Source organism: Apiospora aurea (genome assembly GCF_038362705.1).
Source record: "Apiospora aurea strain CBS 24483 chromosome Unknown utg000001l_segment0_segment0, whole genome shotgun sequence".
Taxonomy (NCBI): Eukaryota; Fungi; Ascomycota; class Sordariomycetes; order Amphisphaeriales; family Apiosporaceae; genus Apiospora; species Apiospora aurea.
Genome location: NW_027117388.1, coordinates 3,735,618 through 3,762,236, shown reverse-complemented (window position 1 = coordinate 3,762,236; position 26,619 = coordinate 3,735,618). Strand labels below are relative to the sequence as shown.

At 54.8% G+C, this 26,619-nt stretch overlaps 12 protein-coding genes across 12 annotated transcripts; 5 read left to right on the top strand and 7 right to left on the bottom strand.

Annotated features, from left to right (window-relative positions):
• Positions 1-530: 530 nt before the first annotated feature.
• On the bottom strand, positions 531-2,252 carry PG986_001167 (uncharacterized protein; the record flags this gene model as incomplete). The annotated part of the gene is made up of 1 exon (XM_066837389.1): positions 531-2,252. The coding sequence occupies one exon, from the start codon at positions 2,250-2,252 to the stop codon at positions 531-533; it is 1,722 nt and encodes a 573-aa protein (XP_066706282.1).
• A 3,476-nt stretch (positions 2,253-5,728) lies between these two features.
• Positions 5,729-7,800, bottom strand: PG986_001166 (uncharacterized protein; the record flags this gene model as incomplete). The annotated part of the gene is made up of 3 exons (XM_066837388.1): positions 5,729-6,037; positions 6,111-6,715; positions 7,248-7,800. The coding sequence occupies 3 exons, from the start codon at positions 7,798-7,800 to the stop codon at positions 5,729-5,731; spliced, it is 1,467 nt and encodes a 488-aa protein (XP_066706281.1).
• Positions 7,801-8,385: 585 nt separating this feature from the next.
• PG986_001165 (uncharacterized protein) lies at positions 8,386-8,798 on the bottom strand (the record flags this gene model as incomplete). Its single annotated transcript, XM_066837387.1, has 2 exons — positions 8,386-8,546; positions 8,603-8,798. 2 exons carry the CDS (start codon positions 8,796-8,798, stop codon positions 8,386-8,388), a joined length of 357 nt encoding a protein of 118 aa, XP_066706280.1.
• A 1,433-nt stretch (positions 8,799-10,231) lies between these two features.
• Positions 10,232-12,099, top strand: PG986_001164 (uncharacterized protein; the record flags this gene model as incomplete). The annotated part of the gene is made up of 3 exons (XM_066837386.1): positions 10,232-11,102; positions 11,179-11,834; positions 11,860-12,099. 3 exons carry the CDS (start codon positions 10,232-10,234, stop codon positions 12,097-12,099), a joined length of 1,767 nt encoding a protein of 588 aa, XP_066706279.1.
• Positions 12,100-12,972: 873 nt separating this feature from the next.
• PG986_001163 (uncharacterized protein) lies at positions 12,973-13,701 on the top strand (the record flags this gene model as incomplete). Its single annotated transcript, XM_066837385.1, has 1 exon — positions 12,973-13,701. One exon carries the CDS (start codon positions 12,973-12,975, stop codon positions 13,699-13,701), a length of 729 nt encoding a protein of 242 aa, XP_066706278.1.
• Positions 13,702-14,346: 645 nt separating this feature from the next.
• Positions 14,347-15,411, bottom strand: PG986_001162 (uncharacterized protein; the record flags this gene model as incomplete). Its single annotated transcript, XM_066837384.1, has 3 exons — positions 14,347-14,691; positions 14,772-14,800; positions 15,222-15,411. The coding sequence occupies 3 exons, from the start codon at positions 15,409-15,411 to the stop codon at positions 14,347-14,349; spliced, it is 564 nt and encodes a 187-aa protein (XP_066706277.1).
• A 1,136-nt stretch (positions 15,412-16,547) lies between these two features.
• On the top strand, positions 16,548-16,959 carry PG986_001161 (uncharacterized protein; the record flags this gene model as incomplete). The annotated part of the gene is made up of 2 exons (XM_066837383.1): positions 16,548-16,574; positions 16,711-16,959. 2 exons carry the CDS (start codon positions 16,548-16,550, stop codon positions 16,957-16,959), a joined length of 276 nt encoding a protein of 91 aa, XP_066706276.1.
• Positions 16,960-18,598: 1,639 nt separating this feature from the next.
• On the top strand, positions 18,599-19,784 carry PG986_001160 (uncharacterized protein; the record flags this gene model as incomplete). The annotated part of the gene is made up of 2 exons (XM_066837382.1): positions 18,599-18,788; positions 18,901-19,784. 2 exons carry the CDS (start codon positions 18,599-18,601, stop codon positions 19,782-19,784), a joined length of 1,074 nt encoding a protein of 357 aa, XP_066706275.1.
• A 1,127-nt stretch (positions 19,785-20,911) lies between these two features.
• On the bottom strand, positions 20,912-21,247 carry PG986_001159 (uncharacterized protein; the record flags this gene model as incomplete). Its single annotated transcript, XM_066837381.1, has 2 exons — positions 20,912-21,026; positions 21,090-21,247. 2 exons carry the CDS (start codon positions 21,245-21,247, stop codon positions 20,912-20,914), a joined length of 273 nt encoding a protein of 90 aa, XP_066706274.1.
• A 949-nt stretch (positions 21,248-22,196) lies between these two features.
• On the top strand, positions 22,197-23,705 carry PG986_001158 (uncharacterized protein; the record flags this gene model as incomplete). The annotated part of the gene is made up of 4 exons (XM_066837380.1): positions 22,197-22,367; positions 22,474-22,855; positions 22,950-23,067; positions 23,447-23,705. 4 exons carry the CDS (start codon positions 22,197-22,199, stop codon positions 23,703-23,705), a joined length of 930 nt encoding a protein of 309 aa, XP_066706273.1.
• A 442-nt stretch (positions 23,706-24,147) lies between these two features.
• On the bottom strand, positions 24,148-25,041 carry PG986_001157 (uncharacterized protein; the record flags this gene model as incomplete). Its single annotated transcript, XM_066837379.1, has 1 exon — positions 24,148-25,041. One exon carries the CDS (start codon positions 25,039-25,041, stop codon positions 24,148-24,150), a length of 894 nt encoding a protein of 297 aa, XP_066706272.1.
• A 713-nt stretch (positions 25,042-25,754) lies between these two features.
• PG986_001156 (uncharacterized protein) lies at positions 25,755-26,513 on the bottom strand (the record flags this gene model as incomplete). Its single annotated transcript, XM_066837378.1, has 1 exon — positions 25,755-26,513. One exon carries the CDS (start codon positions 26,511-26,513, stop codon positions 25,755-25,757), a length of 759 nt encoding a protein of 252 aa, XP_066706271.1.
• Positions 26,514-26,619: the final 106 nt, after the last annotated feature.

The following is a 26,619-nucleotide window of genomic DNA, read 5'->3' as shown; positions in this document are numbered from 1 at the left end:
TCGGAAGGATTTGTAAATACAGGTATTGCAAAATCGCACGGTATATATACGTTGTGGAATGATATCCTTTCTTTCTTCATGTTGAAGAAGATCAAAACTCCATGCCAACGCAACCCCCTGTCGTCTCGATGAAAGGAGGGGAAAGAAAAAGAAGAGGGGAAAAAAAGAAGAATAGAAAAAGAAGAATAGAAAAAGAAGAATAGAAAAAGAAGAATAGAAAAAGAAGAATAGAAAAAGAAGAATAGAAAAAGAAGAATAGAAAAAGAAGAATAGAGAAAGAAGGAAAGGATATTCCGAAACCGGTAATTTCAGGAGGGCCGTTATCGTCTGCATGTCCGTCCGTCTGGCAGGAAGTTACTAAGATTGGGCCAGGAATGTTGTTAGCATCAGGGTTCCGATTTTGTAGCCATGGTTGTTACACCATATCTCTCGTGGCCCGGTACGGGGCTGGATACGGGGCTGGATCGGGGACACTGTATCTGCTCGAAGCGTACGACTCAATGAAGTGGGTGTTCCGCCACTCGTTCTCGTCATGGGGCGACTCCACCATGGTCATGCCGTCCTCGAAGGAGTGGGAGTCGGCCGTCTTCATGGCGGTCAGCGTCCTTACCTTCTGGGAGTGGTGCGCGATGTCCTCCAGGGGTATCCCGGCCGTCTCGCCCAGGCCGCGGTGCTCCTCTGGCGGGCTGGGGGGGTCGGGGGTTCTCGCTTTTGGGCTCCATCGACGAGGGGCTACTCGTCGTCGTCGCGGGGTCCTTGGACATGTCGCAGTACGTCGCGATGGCCTCGCAGATGCGCTTCGCCAGCTTGGGCAGCAGCAGCGACTGCCCGTGGTCCCGGTCCGGCAGGTACATGAGCTCGATGTCGCCGCAGCCCGTCCACGTGTCCCACGTCTTCTCGAGCTCCTTGAGGTCCGCGTGTGACGTCTGGTCCACCTTGCCGTAGTACATGTAGCTCGCCACGGCGGGCCCGTCCAGCACGCAGTCCCGGCCTGCCACCACGGCCGTCGTCCGCCGCCCCGCCATGTCCTCCCGGAACAGGATGTGCTCGGGCCAGTGCAGGCGCCGGCACACCGTGTGCGCAATCATGGGGTCCCGCCCCGCGCCGAAGTCGATCTCGATCTCGGGCGTGGTGACGCTGACGCGACGCGTGATATTGTAGGCGACGTTGGGCAGGTGCATCAGTATGGCCACGGGGTCGCAGAGCATCATGGAGTTCATCTTAGGCCCCACCTCGGGGTGTTCGAGCAGGGGCCGCGCCATGAAGGTGCCGTACGAATGACTGACGAACACAAAGTCGTCGATTTCCTGCTGGCGCAGGATCTTGGCCACGGCGCGCGCGAAGACGCTCGGGTGCACGCCCTCTGGACAGATGCGGTTCGAGGCGTTGATGATCTCGACGGCGATGACGCCGATGTCCTTGGGGATCGAGGGCAGCCAAGTCATGTACGTCGGCATGCCGACGCCGATGCCGTGGACGAAGAGTACGGGCCGGTGCGTCTTGGACCGGTGGGGCCTGCAGTAATAGCTAAACTTGTCGGACGCCGACGCTTTCGGGGCTAGTAGCGTCATGGGCCGGAACGGGAAGATGGAGAAGAAGATACCCCGTGGCTGCCGGTAGAACGTGAAGCCCTTGGCCGCCAGGAAGGCCCAGCATGCGACCTCGGTAAAGCTCACGATGAAGACGTACCAGAAGAGGGGGCGGTGGTACATCTCGACTGGCTCCAGGTTGAGCCGCATCGGCTTCCCATCGGCCCTACCGGGTGGAAGGTCGAGACCGGCCATCTCCTGGGCCTCGTCGAGGTATTCGTCCAGCTCGTCCCATTCCTCTCGGCTCAGGTCTTTGCTGTCGCGGGCAAAAAGGGCCCAGGCCAGCCAGTCCTTGACGTTGTCGCGGTAGATCTGGTCGATGTGGGCATAGCAGAACCACTTGCGCACGAAGAGGCGCACGTCGGGCACGTTCTTGAGGATGTTGGCGATGAGCTTCTTGCGCTGCGCCCGCGTCGTCGGGGACATGGGCATGCCCGGCCGCTGTAGGCGCGCCTTGAAGGGCAGGAACCATATGAAGTACCAGAGAATCTCAATCAGGCCGTAGAACTCGATGACGATGGACGCCGGGTGCGAGATCCCCTTCAGTCCGAAGGCAAAGGCGACGAAGAAGAAGTAGACCAGACACCACAGGCCGATATAGGTGATGCCATATTTCATGCCCACCACGGCCGCGTAGGTCCATGGGTTGTGGTCGAGAAGCATTGTAACACTATTCTGATGTTATAAAATAAACAAAACTCAAGGAAACTCGACGATGATGTAGGGATACTCTCGTCAAGTCAAACCAACCAAAAAGAAAAGGAAAAACGTCAGGCTCTTGAGAATCCTGCGGCGGCGGGAGGATGCAGCATGTTTTTCAATGGCTCGCTGAAGACGTTGGCAAGCTGCCAGGAGCATTTGAGATGACGACCCTTCCCAAGTGAAGTCAGACGTGCGCACAGATGGAATAGGGTCCAACCCGATTGGAGTAGGGGGGAGGGCGCGGGCTGGACCACATGCTTATTGCCATCTCGGTACGCAGCAATAGAACAACGAAACAACCAAACTTTTCCGATGTGGAATATCTTCCCTTTGACACACCTTGCCCCCTCGGCGTGATCTGATGGCGGGATGTGATGTGCCTCGGCCCCGCGTCGTATTCGAAACGGGCTCGCACAGCCACCCGGAAACCCCTGCTGGAGACCCGTGGAGAAGCGGTCGTACTCAATGCGGGGAAGGTTGGCCGGTATCGACATGTCTTTGGTGGTCACCGGCGTCTTTCATGCGACCGCCGTGTGCAATTCTTTTTGATATTTAGTTGACAAGTGAGTACGGCAGCATAGAAGTTAGGCCAGGTGCGTCGCGCCATCACGTCGTACGGGCGCTGCAGTCGGTATTGAGATGATGCCCCGATGCAGCGATGCGCCTCAACAATGGTACGGCGTGTAGCACGGACGACGTTGCCACACTCGATCCGATGAAGAAATCGCAGTGGCACATTTCGGCCGAGTAGGAAACATGACATGTCTGAAACGGGCCAGCAGAAAGCACAACCTAGCAGTCTGGTCCGACTCGGAATATTCCTTCTGGGCAAAAGGCTTGGTCTTTTCCCCGCAATGGGCGACATAATAGAATGGCAGGCGCGAATACGTCAATTCGGCACGCATTCCATCGCCAATGCTCACACGTTTCGTGATTCGTCGGCTTCTGGCCCTTGCTTGCGGCAACCTGTCACTGGCTGTGAGATGCGAGAGGGAGGTTGGTACGAGTACGTCCAGTTCCACCTTGTTGGTTTTCAACAATTCCAAAACCAGCTTAGAACATTGGAATCCACGAGGGTCAGCCACACGCATGTGGTGGTGGGTGGGCCTGAGGCGCTATTGCTTACACCAACGCTTATTCCAGTGTGCTTCGGCCAAGGGACGGTTAAAATTGGACTCGGGGACACACACATATGGACACGAAAGTTGGAACAGAGATTTTGATTGACGTGATACGATACTCGGCAACCCGACGCCAGGCGCATGGCTCGATGCGCGAGACTTGACACGAAACATAACACGCTTCCATGACTGCCGGTAGCTACCGAGAGGATGTTGCACACCGCTTCGTCCGAATGAGGACATAAGCCCCATGTCATCCATGGTGATGGGATTCGTGCCTGTCCCGAGGACAGGTAAGGAGGGAGCAGGTTGTGGCTGCATGTATGTACTTCATGGGGGAACCTGCAGAGTTTACTCCTCCATATAGCGTACGCTAGCCTTCCAAGCAGCATGTTGATCGACAGAGAAACCGCTGGCAAGCAGATTGCATTTACGAGATATTCCACTCAGTTCCAGTTTTGAGCCTCGTGGGCAAGTTTGAAAACGAGTGTTTTCATGGTTCAAATCGTACCCCGGAAGGGCAGAAGCTACAGCTGTAAAACAAGAGCCTTTCAGTGGTCTCCAGTGGGTGAATCGACCAGCACCCTTCTAACAAAGTTTGCACCCGCCCACCTGAAGCCCAATTCTAATTCCCGCCTACGAAAGCCCAAGACCAAAGACGCTGCATTCCGCTCTTTTTCGTTTCCTGCTTCATCCGCGATTCCTTGCCCTGTGCCAGCCATCCTCGGCCAATCTACCCGACCTACAACACCCCTCCGAACAGGCGTCGGTAATGACGGTGAACCTGAGCCGATTCATTTGTGCGGTATGGAAAATGACTGACAACGTTCCCACGCAAACAACAGGCAGTGACGATTACTTTGGACAAGATCCGAGCCACCATTTGCACGAAACCATACCATCACATTCGCTCTTCCTCCGTGCAAGTGGCAAATTCTTTTCACTGCATGACGGCTAAGTCCACGGTGCTGCAACTTGGGATAAAATGCCGGCTCACCCGATTGCAGATGGCCTCAAACGATCTCTTCTTCACACCCTGAGCGAACTCGAGAATGCAATGAAAAGATAGGGTCCGCGTCGTCTGGAGGCATTGTAATACCAGAGACACGGGGGATGCCCAAGTCGAGAGGAAGCTCAAACGACTCGGCCTCCGGGAGCAAAAGACTGTGATGTTGGAATCGTAGTGAGGAACCCACATAGTGCGATGCAGGACCCTCAGACTCCTCCGATTGAATATCCCACTGTTACATGGGGCCACCCGCCATAGAGAGGGGACGGAGCCCGGCTCTAGTGGTTGGCTTGTGAGGAAGAAAGGAAAAGGAAGACTGGAAGAGATCTGGAGGCCGGGGAGATTGAATACTCGAGATTTTCACACGCTGCATGGCCCAGGACAGTGGCTTCCAGAGGCCACTTGGGCGCAGCTACTCGAGAAAGCGTTGGATTGTTCAATGCTCGTTGAGCATGATAATTTGTGTGGGAAGCAGGCCTTGGAGGGATGACGTGGGGAGGGGACTATTGGCGAGGAAGTCGCAGGAGAGGCCGGTGATGCTGCGCTTGATCTGCTCCTTGTGGGAAACAGCGACATACACACGGGTGCTTGTGGATGATGAAACGACTTGCTACCGTGGCCGCACTTGCTTCGCTCTGAGCCCATCACGAGCAGCAATTGCCCATAGCATGGCCCAACTGCAGGTCACGACTGACACAACATCAGACCCTGCAACCTGCATCATTGAATTGCCGTGCTCAAGTGGGCATCACGGGCGATTCTCTCCTTCCTGGTCTACAGCACACATCCGTCCATCGAGTCCGTCTACACCCAGTCCACCTGGCTGCGGAATTGGAAGCACCTTCAATACCTCTCGCAACGATAGCGCGGTCAGGCTACAGCTACTTGGATGATGGCAAATCAAGGCGTTCACAAGTGTGGTAGTACGTCCCTCTGCAGTTGTAACCGTCTGGGATCCCAGAGCTCCTGCTCGGGCTAGGCCTGAATATGTCCGGCACTGCTCAGGCCTCTTTGGTGTTTCAAATAAGAGAGCAGGACGGCTAAATGCGGGCTACTAGCGTGACTGGTGCTGTCTGTGGTGCTAGCCCCTTATTCAGATCAGCACACCCCTGGTATATACCATGTTCACTTGCAGCGTTACGAATTTGCTATTTACGCCGTTGTATACTATATTGCAGTCACCCGGTTGGCATTGAGAAGAACTCTCTATCTTGTAAGGTATCCTTAACGAGTAATGCGCTAGGTGTCGTGTCTCAATTACTAAGAATATATACAGTAGCAATAGACCCATATGTGCCGTCCTGGGCTCAGGGGAGACTCAAAAACAGCTTCACCAGTTCGGGATACTTCGGCGTGCCCATGCCCGTGACCGGATCCCACCCGGGCACCGCCGCGAAGCCCGTGGACCCGCAGTTCGGGTTAGACCCGTTCACGACATCGTTGAACACCTCCGGGTGGGCATAGACACCGGGTGGACAAACCCCACGGGCCCCTTGCCGGCGGCCTGGCACTCCTGGTTGACGAGCGTTACGACGACGGCCCAGAGCGGCGCCGAGATGCTCGTGCCCGCCATGGCGCCCCGCTTCCCCTGGACGAAGGCCTGGTACCCCTGGGGACTGTTAATCGGGTAGCAGAGGATGCTGCTGACTGCAAAACCGGATTCGGTTATACTGGAAATCTTACACTTACATATGGACAGCCCATGGGCATTTGCGGTGTAAAGATGGTGCCATTCTGCCCCGCGGTGGACGTACACCCAGATGGGGAAACATCGCCCGGACTGGTGGCCACGCCGTAGTCCCCCGAGGAGAAGATGAATGTGGTCCCCTGCAGACCGAGCTTCATGAACTCATTGCACTGCCTTCGGACATGGTTCGGCGGCAGGTTTGCCTCGCCGGTGCTGTAGGAGAACGAGATGACCTTGGCGGGCTTGGAAGCACCGCACATCTGAGTCTGGTTGAAGCCGCCGGAGACGGCGTTGGGGTACTGCACATCGATGCCCGGACTATCGCCCGTGAGCCACGCCTGGACGGAGACCGAGGCTTCTTTCTTCGGAGCAAACAGCTCGACAACTTCTTCGTGCGAGAGATGTTTGCCGTAGTTAGGCGAGGACGGGTGCGACACTTCCATCAGTCGTTGGTATCCCGTTTCGAGGTTGCTCTGTGCGAGCCCAATCCGCACGGGAATGATGGCGTCGCTGCTTGATTTTGTCCTTCTCTGAACCCGTCCATTTCGATGACTGCCACTTTGACTCCTGGACTCTCGTGTACGACGTAGTCCCTCAGTAGGGCAGGCTTGAGTGCAGTAGCCAAGCAACAGAGTAAACAAGTTTATCGGTAGCCTCATTGTCGATATATTATGTGCCTTGAATGTAATCAGAAAACTAATTACGCGACAGAGCACAACGAAGTATATGCAAGCCCTCCCGGCCTAGGCCGGGCTTAGAGTTGACGCCCGGCAGGGCTGAAAAGGGGTCTGAAACATAGAGTAGCATACTCACAGGGGCCAGGCTAGATTTCAGTGCAAAATCATGAACCATGTGAGGGATCCTGGCAGGCCCATCATTCCCCGGCAGAGTGTAATGGACCGGCCTCGCCAATAGCAATGGCAGTCTATAAATACACTTTGTTTTGGCCAGATGGGCTGAAACATTGAAACACCAATGTCGGTTGGGCGCTCCCGTAAAGCCAGACGAAGAAAGCCGGCCCCAACACCCTCTGTCCGACGAATCGGAAACTCCTAGCTAAACCTTGAGGCATCCAATAGGCTCCCTTGGAAGAGTTGCATCGTCACCTGTCCCTTAATGGCAGCGGGGGCCTAACTGACAAGGCTCGGCAAATTGCGATTGGTTAGTGTCACTGATCGCGCTCGTCCTGTTGTCCGTGCTTTCAAAACGTCTTCTGTCCTTTCGACGAGGTCGAGACTCTCTTTCGACCTTAGTGGTGACGCTGACGTTTAGCTTGATAGGAAATTTGAGCAAACGACAGGAAACGAGCCCAGTGGTTTGATTTGAACTTGAAATCTTTTGTAAGCGACCTCCGTTTGGTTGATAGGATACTACAAGGTTATCATGTATACTTTGGTGACGATTATCTACACGGAGATAGGCTGCGTCCGTGGTCAAGTTCGGGAGGCTGGCGACGGGGCCCAAGTTGGCCACGGCGCCCTGGAAGCGCCCGCTGGCGATGCAGCCGCGCTGGCCGGGCTGGACCCAGCCGATGGCCGTGTTGGACCCGTTGTGGGCGAAGTACTCGCCGCCCCCGATCATGTTGGTGATCATGTTGGTGCCGATTCCAACGAGCATGAGGCTCTTTTTGAGCTCATCTCGGTAGGAGAGCCGGTTCCAGTACTGTGTAGGACATAATTCTGTATCAGCCATGTGCACTCATTGGGGTTAAGAAGAAGATTTCACGCGGGCTGAGCACCTGTAGCCACACTCGCTGATCAAGGCGGGCAGGCTTTTCCCCAGGGATGAGGCGCGGCTATGCTAGCCCATCTGCAACGCCGAAATTACAACCCTACAAGATTCCGAATCAGCGATGCGGTTCTGACAGGCGCTTGTACGACAAGACCCCGCCTACAGCCGGCCTTAAGATCCTGATCGGTGACAGATTTCGTGGTACTAAGATTTGGGTAACAAAACGAGGTAGGCCCTTTTCACTTGGATAGTAGACAGACAGAATCGACACATTCCCATGATATTGACCACAAAGGGTCGAAGGCATCTGAAAGTACCTGCGTGGCCAAGCCACAACATGGCATCGTCATAAATCCAAGTTCACGGATCATAGGTGACACTTCAGCGAAGGTATTTGGGCACATCTATGCAAGAAGTCACCAACTATGTGCCTATTCTAGGGGTTTCCAACCATCCAGCCAAAACAGAGCATGAGAGTATGCCGAACCTGTTATCACTGCTTCCACCATCCAGTTTGTGAGTTGTAATCTTCTGTGGTGGTCCTCATCAGTTTCCCTGTGCTGCTTTGCCGTCGTCACTCTCTGGGGCAGATTGGGCCGTCTTGATGTGGCGCCAAATTCGCTTGATCTCAGTCGTGGTCTCCTTCAGCTGGCGACGAGAGTCAACTTGGCCTTCCTCGATGCCACGGACTCTCTCACGGAGCGATGCTTCATATCAGGGTTAGCTGCTTGTTTGTAAGGGTGGAATCGCGATGGATATATACCCAGGATGTTGGTGACGCGAGCATCGCGGCATTTTGAGACTTCGTCTTCAGTGCGCCACATGTTTCGCTTCAGGGCCTCGATCTCGGCGTCCAGCAGGGCTATGTTCGTTCTGATATCCGCGGCGACTCGCGCCAGGTGTAGTACCGTGATCTTGGCCTTTTCTAGGTCTGCGGGGTTCTTGTGGTTATCAACCATGATGCCGTTGTCGTTGATACTGATTTCGTGAATGAGATGGCTTGATGATTTGGGCGATGATAGGGGATATTTGATGGATTGGTCGAAGCGACAAGAGACCCTCAGGACGCGTGTGATTTATGGAGATTCTGGTCGCGATGAGGGTCAGGTCAATAATTACTCAGGCCTTATCGCTTCAGAGTTGTGAAAACTCTCGCCATGGCAAGATGCTGTATGATTTATTTATATGGTGAAGACGCGCGGTTACGAATCAAACCAAGGGATGCTTTTGAGATGAAAATAGGCCGAATGTCAAGAAATAATATTCGCGCGACTTACCTGATGATCAGATGTGTAGAATCAAACGAGTCATAGAAGGGTTCATGGATGACTGTGAACAATCGCCGACAGGGATGATGGAAATCGGGTTTGGCTTGTGCTTGTTGAAGGCAGCAGAAGGGAATTTCAACAAACACGCGCCCGGTGGGTTTGTGCTAATCATTGCGCTATTACATTTAATGTTGCCTCAAGGCTCAAATGCTCAGTGATCCATGCCAAGGGCATGCAGGGAGGTACTGCTGAACAAAAGGGGCAGTACCGACTTTGTCGTCGATTGTGTCGAGGCTGTGCCATGTTGCGACAAGAAAAGTTCATTCTTGATTAGTCAATGGTAGGATACCGACTCATGATAATTCATCTCGGTATGGGTGGTTTCTAGCCTGCTCTTGTATTGAATTACGAAAGAAATACCGATGCATTCAACGGTACTGCAGTAGTTAAAACCCATCCCCATCTCCAGCACCACCACCTGCCTTCTTCTCCCAGCCTTCCAACATCTTCACCATCCTTCGTCTTCCAAGCTTCCAACACCTTCATACATATTCATCGTTTGTGGGAGCTCAGCCATACGCGGGTTGCACATATCCTCATCACCAACATCCAAGCAAACTTCGTATTGTAAGTAAGACAACAACTTGCCACCACTCGGTCTCATTTCACAGCCTCGTTCCATAACACAACTTCCGTCCATGCTTCACTACCGTCCCAAAGTTCAGTCTTGTCACGAACTGCTCTTCCGTCCCAAGCCACACTTCCGTCCCTTCGCCTTGACAGTAATCACCGACACCCAGCCCAGCTTCACATCACAGTTCACGGCAGTCCTGTATCCCCATTTTTGTCGTGTCCCAGGCATCTATGAATTTAGTGAGCCTGTGCATTGGAGAGAAGACAACCGCAAATACGATTGGTCTTCGGCACTCTCTTCATAAACCTCAGAAATCTTGCCATATTCGTCCCAACTCACTTCCGTCTCAAATATCGGGTTCGTTCCAAATCGCCTCATCCGTCCCATGTCGCGACTTCTGTCTCATGCTACTCCCTCATCTGACATTATGACAACTAACTAAACATAATCTCAGCATTCAATTCCAACCTGATCTTGGAAAGATTACAAGATGCCTGGTCGAGCCACACCAGCTGCCAGGGCCGAGGCCAGTGTAGCGGAATCATCGGGCACCGTCGCCAATAACAGGTCCTCCAACGTCCGACAGTATTTTGGCGACTTCAACAATCAGCAACTCCAGACATTAGCCCATGAGCTGGGAGAATGGGAGACGGAGACTTCTTGCGTGCGAAAGAACTGCGCTCACCGACCGCCCAGCATGTGTTGGAACCAAGACCCCGTCTACCCCATCGATACGAAGCAGCCTTCTTTCTATCTACCTGGTGTGATAGAGAGTCTTCCTGAGTCGCTTTCCAAGACCCGCAAGCAGTGGATGTACACTTGTCTACTCGCCAAGCACTACCGCGTGCCAATCAGCCTCAGCTTCTCTCCTATCAAGCCATATAACAACCTCATCTCTCCGATCCAGAAGGCCAGAAAGAAGCATGTGAGCCTCGACGCCTACATGGTGTGCATTATGTACACGGTTGGCCAATTCATTGACACGCGAGAAATCCTTCTTGACAGACTTGGCTTTTTGAAGCCTTACCCTTCGAAGAGCCATCAGGGCTTTGATTGGAAGTTTGAGGAGAACCAGGACAGAGTTTTCTGTTGGTACGACGACGGACAGTGGGAAGAGCACCCAGCCGATGAAGACCCGGACGATGAGGATCTGCGTCATGTCAAGGTTGAGGTGACGTTGGTCTACTCGCGGTTCCTGGGACTGGCTAATGCAGAAGGAGGCGCTCACGTAAACGAGTTCCAGAAGGAAGTTGCACGGGCTCTCAAAACAATGTCACGCGAGGAGTCCGAGGACCCAAACGACGAAGCGGCGGACTCGGAGCGCGAGAGAGGGGGCCATTTCGAAGAGCTTTTATCGCACAGTATGCTTTCAAGATCCCAGTCCATGGTGACGCAGCCAGAGCGTCTTGGAGAACCCCCTAAATACCCCGGCCCAAGGCCTGCAGGCACAACAGCCACCGATCGCAGGACCCGCGAACCACCTTCGAGTCTTCGAAGCAAAGTTAAATGATGCCCTCAAAGACCTGTTCGAAGCCCAGGGTGCCCAACCTCGAGAAGAGAACGGACTCGAGCGAGATACGGGAAGCGCTTTGATGGCTGACGGAAATAGTGCCGTCAGAGGGGCCGAGAATCTCAATAACGAAGACTATCCTGTCGCAAACGAGGAGATGAATCATATCCATGCAGCAGCAAAGGAGGGTACCAGTGAAGCCCACCGCACGAGTCCCAAACCGGCCAAACAAGAGATTCTTGAGTCCAATGCGACTTCCATCAAGATCAAGCACGAAACCGACAGCAAGGCCGACATTGAGAATGTCCGCTTGCGAGAAGCTGTTCAGCGCTACCAGCGCGAGGCCGCCACGATGAAACGGAAGTTCGACGAGGCCTTCCAAGAGCTCGGCCAGCAGAGAGAGCAGCACAACAGGATGGTTCAGGACAGCAAGAAGAACCTGTCCAGAAGTAACAAGCGACAGAAGCTGCTCCACGTTCACGTCGAGAGCATCTACAACAAGTGGGACACAGGCAAGCTGTTGCAGGACGGGGAGAACGACTCGGAGCTTGTGATGGATCATGTTCATGAGGCTCTGGACCTCGTGAAGCTTTCCAATGGCAGATGAGCGGGCTAAGATCCGGAAGATCCTGGAACTGGAAGACCAAGACTCTGCTCGCCAGCAGCTCCAAGACTGGGCCACCCGGAGAGAGGCAACCATGGACGAGAGAATGGACGCCTTGGAGAAGCTGCTCACTAGCGAATCGCTCGCGAGATCCATGGATGTGGCCACAGAGCTCAAGGAGAGCTACTCTACTTGGGTCAAGTCCGTCAAGCCGCGCCTTGAGATGGAGCCGCCCAACGCCTAGGCGCAAGTGGTTTCAGACACAAGACTGACATCTTGGCGGACTCGGCGCTTACTTATGTACTTATAGTTATGATGCCTACAAGCTCTCCTCTCTACCTCGAGGAGACTCGGATTTAGATAGACACCGAGTCGCGAATGAACTTACATGACAGAACTCTGGACCTACCAAGTGGTATGGGTGCCTTCAAGCCTCGTTACAGGGTAGCGAGTTACCCTGTAATTGCCTCAGACGCACATACACAGGACAGTTATGCGGGAAATTCTACGAAAAATTCGCAGCGATAATTTTCCAAGGTACACCAGGTACCGGGGGCAATTTGTTTTGGGCAAAGGTACATGGCTTGTGTACACCCCGCCGAACCATCACTGCCCCACCCCGACCAAGGTTCCACCTTTGCCCGTGAGAGGCCGCAGCCTTCGGAGCCCCGAACAAAATCAACTCCCGGGGAACAGCACACAAGGAAACTGCCACTTCCTTCTCACCGCGGTCATCTTGGCGATTTGTCTGCAGCCCATCAACATTACCATCCTGTTCAATAACACCACTCGCATCACCACCAAACAAACAACCATGGCGTCGTCGCAGTCGAATAACCCTGCTCGGTAAGAGAATTTTATTATTTTTTACTCCCTATTCCAGTGCCTCCAGTACTATCTACGACCTGGGTGTTTGGTGTACGCACTGTTTACTCAGTGGCTCGACTTGAGTTCCCTTACCACTTTTCGTTCCCTTTTCATTTGTTTTTCTTCACTCCTTGCTATCACTGTCTATTCCAGTGTTTCCAGCACTATGTATGCACCCCCTTGACATTTTATACTGACTCCGAGGGTTGATAGCTCCAGCGGCATCACGGTCGATGTCCTGTTCGCCGACATGACCCCCCAGCAACAAGCGACCCTCGACGAGACGTTCGGAAGATGGCCAGTCCAGACAGCTTGCATCAAAAAGGGTTGTACTCATGACGACCCTCTCCAGTGTTGGAACCAGGCTGCACCTTATCCCGTCGACACGTTGCAGCCGTGCCTGTACCTCCCCAAAGTGATGAATTTACTCCCGAACCTCAGCCGACGCCAGCGGGAGCACACCTGTCTCCTGGCTAAGTTTTACCGCATGCCGGTCCTACTACACTTTGCCGAGATCCTCCCCTACCATAAATACTTTCATATCCGGGACCCCGAGCCCCTGGTGCTTGACGCCTACCTCTTCTGTCTCATATACACCGTCGGGCGCTTCATCGATAAACATGCCGTCCTCCCCAGAAGATTCGGCTTCATGCCCCTCTACAACCTGGCAGACTCCTTCGACTGGAAGTTTGACAGCCTTTCTTGCCGAGACCGAACCTTCCATCTGTATGAGGATGGAACCTGGGAGGAAGAGATGGATCCCTTCCTCAACCCTGACGAGTACTTTGCCGCCAAGGCAAAGGCAGACGCTCAGCCAGACCGGAAGCCGCACCGTACAGTGAAGCTTCTCTACCACAACTACGACAGCCCCAAGTCCGGACGAGTCAGCTATCGCAATTTGTACTACTACGAAGTCCTCAATGCCTTCACGGAGCAGGAGGAGAAGTACAACAGCGAGAAGTACATCGACAGAGGATGAAGGGGCAGCAGGAGTTGATGGGAATACCGGCGAGATGCTTATTAGTACATTATGAGGAAAGCAGCAGCATCACGTACTGCTTTATAGGCAGACTATGATTAATATGAATTCTTTGATTTCCTAGACAGTATAACGCCTACCTTAGTTCCATGTCATTATCATTAACATTAGGGTTGTTGTTATTGTTGTTGTTGTTGTTTCTCGTCATATTGGTTACACGTAAGGGTGTGATGGGCGGCGCCGTCTGCAGCTTGCTACCCGCCAAGAACTTGATGCTCCTCATTGCTTCAACGAATTTCGACTGCGACTGTTCGCTGCTCTCCCTCGATGTTATGCGGTGCCGCGCGACCAGGATGTTGAGGGCGGGAAGGCAGGCACAGACTACGCCGATGGTGACCTCGGCAGTGCTACAGAAGAAAGAAGGTTAGACGTCAAGAGACAGTGCTGATCGCGAACCAGTGCTCGTTTGATGAAGGTTTCGTCAAGAACGCAAGCAGACCGAGGGACGGTCGTCCGTGGACGAGGTTGGGAAGTGGAAGAAAAATGAGGAAAAGGTTTACCCACCCGAGCAAGTTGAAGCGAACAAATTCGACACTCTGATCGTTCGAGCTCTGCAGCTTCACAACAATCACCATTCGCACAATGCTAGCCATCGTCGCAAGCCCTCCCAAACCCAACATGCTCCAAATCTTCAGCTTTTGCACTAGGTGTATCCTCAGCGAGACAGTGGCTGGGATGGGAAGGATAAGGACGGCGGTGTCGGAGACGGTGCTCATGACGGTATCGGCGACGAAGAGGGGCGCGCTGCGAGACGAGATCGACCCCCTTGATGCTCAGGTCCCAGTAGGCGTTGATCGGGCGGCAGACCTGGACTTTGATGATGAAGACGGGGACGTAGTAGCAGAGCATGAGGATGATGATGACCCAGGCGCTGATGCGCGTCGCTCTGAAAGACCGGAAGACGCGTGCGATGACAAGCAGCAAGGCGAACTATTGATAGAATAGGCATTAGTCGCTGATCGGCCGGAGATGGAGTGCCGAGCGAGAGGCAGGTTTCGCGAAGCGCATACTTTCGTAAACCATGCGTTAGGGCCATAGACTAAAGTGTCTGCGTAGAGCGCCTTTTAGACAAGATGCGGGTTAGCAGCAACAAAGAGGAAGATGTGGTAAGACGTGCCTTGAGAAACCCCTCGTAATCCTGGACAGTCAAATCCCATGCATGATAGCCTCCCCCAAAGTGTCCCACTGGTTTCGATATGAGCTTCCGCTATTCCTTCTGGTTCGGGCAAGGGATGGTTCACTCACTCATTATGGCTGTCAAGCTGTATGCCACGGCGAGGACCTAGTCATTGAACAACGGTGGTCAGCCCATTCTACGTCAACGGAAGATATGGCGAACAGGAGAAATTGGAGTCGAGAGAGCACACGCACCCACGCAATACAACAAGCCCCTTTGATCGCACACCAATGTTAGCACGTCCATTTTCTAGACAGAGGCGCAAGCAAGAGAAACAACTCACAGTCATCCAGGAGGAACGGAGGAGCCACTTTCGTCTTTACGTACACGCGCAAGGCCAGGAAAACCGTCATAACGACGATGGAGAGGATCTGCGAAGCCAAGTTGATGGTGTTTAGTATGTCCTCCGGGTTCTCGAAGTTGGGCGTTACACCAGGAGGCGGCGGGATAGCTCCAACAGGACCGGGCGGCATTGTCGAGGCATTAGCGAACGAGATGTTGGTCGGCGGAGAGGAGGTTCAGTAAGTAAGCGGTCTCCCCAGTTCTCTGGGACAACGCATGAGTGTGTTTGTTTTGTTTTGTTTCGGGGCCACCAAGACGGCAGAAACAGCCCAACTAATGGTCGCCAAACCGGCCAGCATCCAAGGGCGAGGGCCCTGGCTGTCCCAGTGAGGGGGTGATTTCGGCCAGCAATCTTCAAACTCTGTTTGGTCTGGGATTCTGGTTATATGGCAGAATAAGAATGGAACAGGCAGCGCGGAGAACCGAAGGAGACGGCACAGTCTGAACAAGAAGGGATGCAGCGATCTCGAGAAACTCTATCTCGGTGCCTGGCCCATCGCGAATTGAGATTGATGCACCTGCTGGCGAGATCGCTGGAAGGCTTCTAGAAGACCATTAGCAGCTGTACTGAGCATATATCAGATATTCTCGGTGCCCCGACAGGCCTTCCATGACTCAAGCCTACTATGTGAGACTTTGGGGGGAATTACCGGGCCAGGTCCAAGCACCCGGAGAAAGCCATGGACGGGGATGGCCAGGCCAACTCGGCCTATGAGGAACCCGAACTATGGATGCGACCTTCCCCTACTCGTCGTGATTGAAACGTAGTCGACTTTTGATGGCTCAACAGCTCACGCCATCAAGACGACATATTGCCTGACCTCGCTGTCGCTCCAGCTCCAGGCGGCATCATAAGGCTGCCGGAATCGAATGATCCAACAAGCAAATCTCCGTCGCGAGGTTTCTTTGGCCAGTCGCATTCTGGTTAATATGGTATCGCAGTATAAAAGGTGCCTCGATCCCCAGACTCGATTGAGGGGTATTCTCATCGAGCAGTTCCAGGCCTGGATGAAGCACGCAGCTTGGATACCACCGCCCCGAGTCATTCTTTCAGGAGGAGGACGGCAGCTGCTGAGCCGAACAAGCCAACCGGGCAACACCTCCGGATAAGGGAGCTATTGTCTGAACCTTATCTCCAAAAAGCCCTGGGAATCTGGGATACCAGAAGACCAGACTCATCGAGTTCGATATCCATCCGCTCCGCTCCGGTCCTGCAGTTATCCTCTGTCGAGCCACACAGGGCAAAGGAAGGATGCTGGCCGAAATAATGGACGAAGCTCCTATCTCGACCACTGTAAGTTTACAAGGCATGGCGAACAAAGTAAAAGAGACGGGACACGAAGTTTGTTGATGGAACTAGGCCAGACCAGCGCAGCTGCTTCGCGATGGGATGGTTGAACCGTCTGACCATGGCAGACCTCACGTTCTAGTGGGTGCCGGACAGCGCCCTAGAATCTCGCGCCACACCACGTGGAGAGCGGCCCCTGTTTTCCTGCCCGGCATCCGAGCAGCAGGCGGATACTCAGATCATGAATAGCGGCCGGCACATCCACTCCCGACCTTGGGTCTTTGCCCCTCCCGATGAGCCGAGAAAGGCTGTCTTGATGGCGGCGGCGATGTGCCCATGGTATTTTCGTTTCATCCTCATCGCATATCTGACGTCGTACGGTACGAGTTAGCGGTGGCCTGGTTTCGTTTGGTGATGCACGGACGAATATGTCTCCCTATCTCGACATCTTCCATACAGCTGCTTCACAGGTTCGGTCTTGGCATCCTATGTTCTATCGGGCGCGGGCGTTTCGGTCACGGCCGCCAAGCCATTTTCAGCTTCAGCTCCGCCTTCGAGAAGTTTTTCGGTCACGGCGCACATAGGTCGATGCAATGCCCATCTTGGTCTGGTCGAAGTGTGTGCAAGACGAAGATGTTGCCTGAAGGCTGTGTGTCGAAACGGCGTCCTACCCGACAAGGCTAGACTTGGTTGGTTACAGCACTACCGCCTCCGGACGACGTTTCAAGCCAGGCCGCAAACGTGCAATAACACACAAAAGGTTGATGCAACATGGAGAAGGAGCAAACATGAACGGAACAGAAAGAGAGGACGCCACTCGCAACAGGGGTCGACGACATGCACCGGGGAAGATGACTCTCTTTGGATGCGGCTAGCTGCGAATAATATCGGACATCTGGTAACTTTTGGTGTGCCGTCCGTCCACCGTGACCAAGCCGGAGGCACTTCTGCACGGCCATACCCAAAACAGATGGCCGTCTGGGACAGGTTGTTGGAATAAGCGGACTTAAGAAAAATACTGATAACACCGCGCCCACTGATAAGCAACAAACGGCATTACAAAGCAGAGTGGAGACGGAAGTTCACTAAAACGAAATAAAAATCGAGATCGCAGGTGCGGATGGATGCGGCATTTGCGGGCCCCAAAGACTCCTAAATCCGCCTAGCCTTTGTTTTGCATCTTGCAAGCAGACCGACCATATCGTTCCCATCTTTTCTGCAGTACATGTACGGTCCAAGGCGATCTGGATCTGGATTGCGTGCGATGGTACGGAACATTGAATACATACCTAGTTCCAGCCCATTGCACCCATACCTGATCTTTGGTAGGTGACGTACGGAGTCTTCGGTCTTGTCGACGCCATTGGTCCATGACTCGCACAATGCTGGGATCCAAGGGTCGTGCCGGGGTATCGAGGGGTCATCGAGGGCAACATCTCTTACCGCAACTTCTCCACGCCGCTAACGGAAACACCTCTGATTGTCTTTCTGGGCGCATCATGGCCCGTCCGCGAAAGCCTTGTTTCCTTGCCGTGCCATTTCGGCCAAGCGGTCAAGATTTCCCCCGAGTCTCCTCCCCTAGAAGATCCTAGAAGGTGGCATCGCACTTGTCACCAACTGCCGGGGCGGGTCGATTGTCGGTCCCGGCCCTTATTCCGCGAGTTGGTGCTGCGAGCTAATTCCTCGCCTTATCGTGACTTGATGTCATCCGAACTTGCGAAACCTTATATTCGTCATGGACACAACCTCGATCAGGGCAATAACCGGCAAACGGGTGGAGTCAAAAACTCCCACGACTCCATGGCTAGCCAGTCAATCCAACTTCCGCCAATTCCGAGCCCATGATGCGTGCCACCCCACGGAGATCCTCAAACCCCATGGGAGAGAGGGGGAATGGCCGTTCAACCGCTCTACTATAGAATTAAAAAACGACGCTGCCCCCGCTGACTAGGTAATGGACGCAACAGCTTCGCTTTCTGACAACCACTTTTGAGACCCTCCCGCAAAACTACCCAAGCAAAACACTCACAATGGCTTCTGGAGACAAATTCGAGGGATGGCTCGGCCACGGTCCCGACGCCGTAGAGGGCAAGATGGTATGGGGCGAGTTCGAGCCCAAAAAGTGGGAGGAGGACGATGTCGACATCAAGATCAGCCACTGCGGCATCTGTGGTTCTGATCTCCATACCCTCAAATCTGGCTGGGGCGAGACTCCCTACCGTGAGTTTGCGCTTCTTCGTCTCAGCATTTTCCCCCTTCGGGTCTATCTACTCCCCATCCGTCCGCACCCGCCCTCCGAAAGCGAGGTGAAAGTTAACCTCTTTACCCCTAGCTTGCTGTGTTGGTCACGAGATCGTCGGCAAGGCGGTGCGCGTCGGCAAGAACGTGAAGCACGTCAAGGTGGGCGACCGTGTTGGCGTCGGCGCGCAGGCCCGTTCGTGTCTGGAGTCCGACTGCCCGGAGTGCTCGAACAACCTGGAGAACTACTGCGCCCGCGGCATGGTCGGCACCTACGCCGGTGTGTACCCCAAGGGCGAGGGCAAGTCCTACGGCGGGTACGCTAAGCACAACCGCACGAACGGTCACTTCGTGCTGCCCATCCCCGACGGGATTGACTCGGCTGACGCCGCCCCTATGCTGTGTGGTGGTATTACCCTGTACTCCCCGCTGAAGAAGAACGGGTGTGGCCCGGGTAAGACGGTCGGCATCGTCGGCGTGGGTGGCCTGGGCCACTTCGGCGTCCTGTTCGCCAAGGCCCTTGGCGCCGATAAGGTGGTCGGCATCTCGCGCAAGGCGGATAAACGCGAAGACGTCCTGAAGCTGGGCGCCGACTCGTACATCGCGACTGCGGAAGACGCCGACTGGGCCAAGAAGAACGCCCGCAGCCTCGACCTGATCGTGTGCACCGTGTCGAGCGGCAAAATGCCCTTGACCGAGTACCTGGGCCTGCTGAAGGTCGAGGGCACCTTCATACAGGTCGGCGCGCCCGACGGCGGCGAGCTGCCCAACATCAACGCCTTCACCGTCATCTTCAGCGGCATCAAGGTCGGCGGCAGCGGCATCGGCTCCCCGTCCGAGATCCGGGAAATGCTGCAGCTCGCGGCGGACAAGAAGATTAAGCCGTGGGTGCAAAAGCGCCCCATGGCGGATGCCAACAAGGCCATCGTGGATATGGAGGAGGGCAAGGCGAGATATAGATATGTCCTTGAGAACTAGGTATCTTGACCAAATGAATAAGTAGACTTAATTCCAATGCATCTGCATCCGCCATCACTCATGGCTCCTCACCTTGGTCTGGTAAATTACAGCACGACCATAGTCATTTGGCCACAACCGCTTCAGGGGCTGGTATTTCTGTCTTTTCCCTTCCTCTCTGATGCGTAAACGATCGAGCTCAGTGTTTTCTCCCAAGCCATGCACATCTCTAACACTGACCTCATATCCACAATGCTTCCATTATTTTCAAGGATTGATGCTTCTACATGCGACTTTCGCACCCTGCCCTGTTGTCCATCCACGCCCCCCAACCTCTTGAGAAACCAATAGCACGGCCCCTCTGAGCCCTCCGTACTGCCTCGGGCGTCCAGCGTCGGCACCCTGGCCCGGGACCTGCGTCCCCAGAAAGCGAAACAAGCGGATCAAATTATCAATACTGCTCTTTTGTCTTGCGTGCATACATTCCATCACTCCTTATGCATGAGTTGGAGGCCGCTTGTGTCTTCATCTATCCCAATACCATGCCACCAGTAAAAAGAAAAGTCAGCCGGAACGATCACCGGACTAAATCGGCAGCTGATACCCGGTGGCCCACGTGGGTGATGCGGAAGCCGTACCCCTGGATCTTGCCTTTGTCCTGGATATTTCAAGAAACTGTTTCCTCTAAGAAAGGTTTCCAGACGATGGTTGACAGGCATTAGCAGCGCTATTGCCAAATCGGTATATACTATGGGGGACACAGCCTTATGTGATCCGTGGGATAGACTCCCATGTGTCTGTCGATTGCCCAATGGGGTAACTGTCAGATTGCATTCTGGCGTAGCCGTGAAACAAGGAATACCACAACATTCATTTCCACATTCACAGGCGTAAAGACTCTAGATTCGATAACAAAAAGTACGGTAGAAGAATCATGCAAACTACCTAGACCGGAGGGCATATGACAGAGAAAAGATCTTACCCACAAAACACTTAATGTATATTACACGCGGTATCCGAAACCGTCTAATCTTGATGCATGATAGTATTACACATGCAAAGCACCCAAAGTGCTCCAGCTCTGAGTCGCGTCCCGCCTCTAACCGGGATGAAGAGTCGTAGATGCATTATCCGCTGGTATAAGGTCCTCAAAGCGTGCGCTGGTTATTATTCTGGGCGGCCTCGATCTTGCTGCTGCAGTCACTGCACCTGACGGTTTTTTGCTGTTGCTGCCGCAATGCCTCGTCGCGTCTGAGCTCGTCGCTAATGGTAAGAGTTAATATGCTTTCTCTCCGCGAAGGAAGTTAAAACACCATCAAGCCTTACCGCACTACGTATTTCGCGATGAAGTAGGAGCCGGCTCCAAAGAAGGCCAATCGAAGGAGAGGGAAACCCCCGCCGTAGAAGCGCCGGTAGGGCATGCCGCGAATGGTGGCGCGGTAGGCGTGCCATGGGTGCTGGTGGCTGCGCATATCCGGATGCATGATGGGTGAGTTTGATTGGAAGGAAAAGTAAATCTAAATAACGGTTGATATCAACATAGAACTGTGAGCTGAAGAGAGAGAGAGAGAGAAACATGGGTTGGATAAGGGTATCCATCGCCTTTTTATCCCAGCTCGGACGTTGCTCGGTCTCGGCCTCGGGGGTCGGGCATTGGATGCTCGTGCCAAGTCCGAGAGTGCTCGCCATTTTCGGAGGTGAGATCACGCCGGTCTTACTGTTCCATGCTTACTACGCCACGCGACGATCGCACAAATTGTGCAACTTATGCGGGACTTTGAACTACTGCCGCTACAGTTACAGTTACAGTTACATTTACAGCAACATCAGTCGGCCGGGTGAGTGTTCGACCCCGTGTTTCTGTGCCGAAGGCTATTGATACCGGCTGAATATTTATGATGATGTTTCCGTCCGAAGTCCCGTCAAACGCAACCCCCATTCCAGCGTTCGGAGCATCAACCTTTAAGGGACTAGAGTCCCGAATTGACTTCAGTCGGATGAACCAAGATGCTTGGCAACAGTCGCCGCTGGCCAATACCAACTCAGGCGACGCTCCGGAACGAGTTCAGTTGATGCAACGTCGCCTTGGCCCAGAACTCTATAGGCTACCTTTAACATTGCCGTGGCTAGTACCAGAACTACAAAAATGTCAAAGCCTACGACACAAAATGGCCGCTTCCCCCAAGGCGGGCGCTCATGTCATCGACAAAAGCCCATACGATCCGCCGACTGTACTTGTCGTTGAAAGCTCTCGGTGGCAACGGTTATCAATCATCCATTCCCCGCTCCGCCGCCTCCCTTGGATTGTATAGCGCACCCCAAAAGTGACAACGATATCGCGCCGGTCTCCGTATGCGATAAGCACCATGGTTTGTCGTTGGACGACTCCACCATACTGTGATTATGCCGGCCGCTTCAGGGAATGAAAGCACGATGGACCCCGGCCGCGCGAGCTATCTGGCCCAGGACCGAAGCACCACCACGCTCGTCTCGACCTGGTCCGTCACCGGCGTCGCTTTCCTCGTCGCTCTCGCGCGGCTCTACGTCCGGGCCGTCATGCGTCGCAACGTGCGGAATGATGACTGCTTCATCATCCTCTCCGTCGTAAGTGCACCGGCAACCCTGGTATTACCCCGCGTCGCAGTCGAAAGCTCCACGTGCAATACTTTGGCCCCCGACTGACTGACAATGTGTCTTCGCATCGCTGCAGGCTGCCAGTATCGCGTCGTGCGCGCTCACTTCCGTCGCCGTCGCCCATGGCCTCGGTCGCCATGTAGAAGCACTCTCGCGCGAGGAGCAGGTTGCCGTCACGACCTGGACATACATCGCCTTCTGCCCGGGCGTCATGTCCTTCGCGATCCCCAAGTTGGCCGTCATCGCCTTGCTTGTCCGCCTCATGGTCCCCAGAAAGGGCCACTACATGTTTTTATGGGGCATGGGCATCACGGTGCAGCTGACCCTGCTCGCCACGGTCGGCATCCTGATCAGGGTGATCGACAAAAAGTGCCCGCCTTTCAGTGATATCCGGCTCGACCCTCCGGAACACTGCGTCCCTGTCCATGTCCAGGTCAAATGGTGCCTGTTCGCTGGATGTGAGTACACTACACCCGAGAGTTGCCCTCTCTATCGTCTCCCTCGTCGCGAGTCGCAGCGTGGAGTAAACATGACGGTCTGATGGCTTCGAAGCATTGTCTGCCTTTGTCGACTTCTACCTCGCCATCTATCCCTCGGTCGTCCTGTACAGCCTACAGATGCGCCGTAGGAAAAAGGTTGCTTTGTCTGTCGCGCTTGGTCTAGGGGTCCTGTAAGTACCATTGGCGTTTGCCTGATGAACCCAAATCCAAACTCGGACTTCGACTAAACCCCTGAAAACTGCATCCTTCGTACTGCCCGCTGAGAGACTGATGAGAAAGCCCAGGTCCGGGGCGGTAGCCGTCTACAAGACAACGCATCTTCCTGCTCTTGCGGACCCCGACTTTACTTGTTAGTGGCAACTCCCTTCTTCGCGAGTTCCAGGCAGCACTGACTCATTCTCGGCCGAAATAGGGGCAAATGCAGATTTGCAAACGTGGACAGTGTGCGTACCAAGAGCGTTGGCTACCATGGCCGATGCTGCACACCCCCTTCCCCTGAATTTGTTTCGTCGTAGGATGTACGCTAACGTACATGGCCACGTCGCACAGGACCGAAGGAAGTACCATCGTGATCGCGTCGTCGATCCCGATCCTGCAACCGCTCATGGAGAGGGCCTGCGGAGTTAACTTTATAGAATGCCGCCGGGGTAGGTTTAAGAGATACATCGACTTCATTACCTCGCGGGGCAAAACCACGGCCATCCAGCGGCGCGTCCAGCACCTCAACGACAGCGCTATAATCGCCGAGACGGACGTGGAGGTGGCCGCCCACAACAACAACAACAACGCCAACGACAACAGGCATTGAGGGAGCTCTTTCTCATGACGGCCACGGCAGGGAGGGGCACATCGCTGCCGCCGTCAAGGCAGGCCAATGGGCTCATCCAGACTTCTACTACCGTCGTGCAGCCGAAGTAGCACGGGCGTGCCTCAATAACGCATAATAGGGAACGATTCAAGAATAGCGTTGACGAGTAATTTGTGTTAGCAGTCTTTAGCCCGCAAGCGATTATCACAGTTGGCGTTAGCGATGATACCAGTCAAAGAGGTAATGGAAAAAGCATTGGGTCGCTCTGAAAGGTTTTGGTCCTTGCCAACATTAATCATTCCAATTGGCAATAAAATAAAGTAACCAAATCCCATTATAATTACAGCCAACACCCTACCTATCCTTGCACCTTGCCGTCTCTTGATACATGTCTTCCATACCCAGTCCGTCATATACTCTCCTATTACCCCTATTGCTACTCCTACAGCTGTATCAACCCAATCGTCAACGCCTCCGGATTCCCTGCCAGCCTCTCCTTGGCCGCCACCAGCTCGTCGACATCCCAGTGCGCCCAGAGGAAGCGGCCGTGCAGGAAGTCGCTCTGCGGCCCCGCGAGCCAGCGCGCAAAGTGCGCCGGCAGCTCCATGTCGTCCCACTCGAGCGCGTCCTGGGCGAAGTGCTCCGCCGTGCCCGGGGTGTAGAGGGAGCCCGGGTGGAATGAGAAGATGCGCGTCTTCCCCTCGACGTCGTTCGTGGTTCCTTCGTCTCCTTGTTGTTGTTGTTGTTGTTGTTGTCGCATCTTCTGCTGCCAGTCCACCTCCGCGGCGAACGCCTGCATGATCTGCGCCGCGCCCGCCTTGCTCGGCCCGTACGCCGCCCGCATCGGGTGGCGCATCTGCGCGACGGGGGAGGAGACGTTGATCAGAGTCTTGCTCTTGCTCTTGGACGCCAGGTACATCTGGGCCCAGCCGAAGGCGGCGACGGCGTTGACCTCGAACGCATCGCGGAACTCCTCGGGCTGCACCTCGGCGGCGGTGACGCGCCGATGCGCGACGGCGGCGCAGAGCACCAGAACGTCGACGCCGCCGCCTCCATCACTTTCAAGCTTACGCAGGATCTCGGCGGTGCGCGCGCGGTCCGCGATGGACGCGGCGTACGTCACGACCTCGAGGCCGGGGTGCCCGGCCTCGAGCTCGGCTTTGGCTCGGGCCTGGGGCGCCGCGGACCGGGACACGAGGACGAGGCGCGAGGCGCCGCCCGTGACCAGGACGGTCTTGCCGGCGCTCTCGAAGCCGTGGTCCTGCGCGAGGGGGCGTAGGACTTGGTGTGGTACGTCTTGGTGGGGCGCGGGAGGGACTCCATTGAAAGACGACATTTTGGCGGTGGCGGGTGGTTTGGGGTTTGGGTTTGGTGGACTTGGATGTTAGTGGTGCGTGTATCGGTTGGGTGAAACGAAGTAGGATGATGAGGACAAAATGCGGAAACGGGGAGGCTTTGCAGTAGTTCGCATATGGAACAATGATTGGTATTGACCTAATGCCGTGTCTCTGTCCATAAAGTCACTTTTGGCTTATATACATGCCAAGCGGAAGTTGGTATCGGGCATACCCAAAGACCGAATTGAAGGATACGGACTTTTGGTGGTTAGTCCAACACTAGCCAATACATGCGCACTTCGTATCATGCCATTTCAAGCCATTGGATGATTCTTCCGCAGTGACGGTGTTAGTAATACTAAGTAACTGCTGGATCCATACGTTTCTGATCAGAGAGACAGCGGGCACATAGACGGAGGTGTTTCAGCGGTATTGTATTGAAATAACTACTTCACAGGAGCGAGGACTACTCAACCTAGTGTCGTGCTCGCACAAGACGGAGCGACTCTAGCTGTCGCATACAGCAACATCAACTTATGCAGCCGCCTCTAGGTCACCGAAAACCATCCTGTGGTCACTTGCATAAACTCCGTCCACCACATTGTCCACGACTTCGTACCGGCTTACTGTCCATTTCATGTCGGCCAGGGGTCCCAGCCACGCGAAATCGATGCGCGACCCCTTCTTCCACGACGAGAAACTCGTGTAAGTCTCATAAGGCCCAACCCGCCGCGCCTCCCCCCGCCAACTCGTACAGCTCCCCCAAGCACCCCGACCCCGCCACCGTCGCATAAGCGTCCTGCCCAGGCTCCGAGTTGAAGTCGCCCGTCAGCGACACAGGCAGGCGGGCCTCTCCCTCGCGAGCATACTCCTGCTGCACAGTTTGGACCCGCGCGAGCGCGACCTGGACCCCCTCGCGGCGCGCGCGCGCGCTCAGGTTGTCGAGGTGCGTGTTGGCCGCGGCGAAGCGCCGGCCCGTCGCGGCGTGCTCGAAGACGCCCACGGTCACGACGCGGCGGCTGCCGGCGCCCCAGCCGAGGGAGGGGATGTTGGGCGTCGGCGACAGCCACTTGGTCTCGTTGTAGAGCAGGCGCAGCGCCGAGGGCCGGTACAGGATGGGGCTGAACTCGCCCTTGGCCTGGCCGTCGTCGCGGCCCACGCCGATGTGCGACCACTCCTCTCCCTGGCCTTGGGCCCGGGCCTGCTGGTTCAGACCGGCCTTGATGTCGTCGAGCTGGGCCGCGATCACCTCTTGCATCCCGATCACGACGGCGTTGGGCGTGTCGGCTATCGCTTTGGACAGGGTCGAGATCACCAGGGGCGCCCGCGTGGACCAGGGCTTTTCGTTGATCTCGCGCACCGGCGTGGCCCAGCGAATGTTCCAGGTAATGATGCGCAAAGGCAGCGTGTCTTGCGCCATGGCCATGTTTGCGGCGAGGGCCAGGATGGTCAAGGAGTTAGTGAGGTGCATTGTGGGCTAACTAGGGGCGGGGCGCCGTTCTTCAGCGGGGGTAAGCCAGTGAGTGTGCTACAGCAGTGAAGTCAGCGGTGGTAAAGAAAGCCAAATTCTCGCTCAC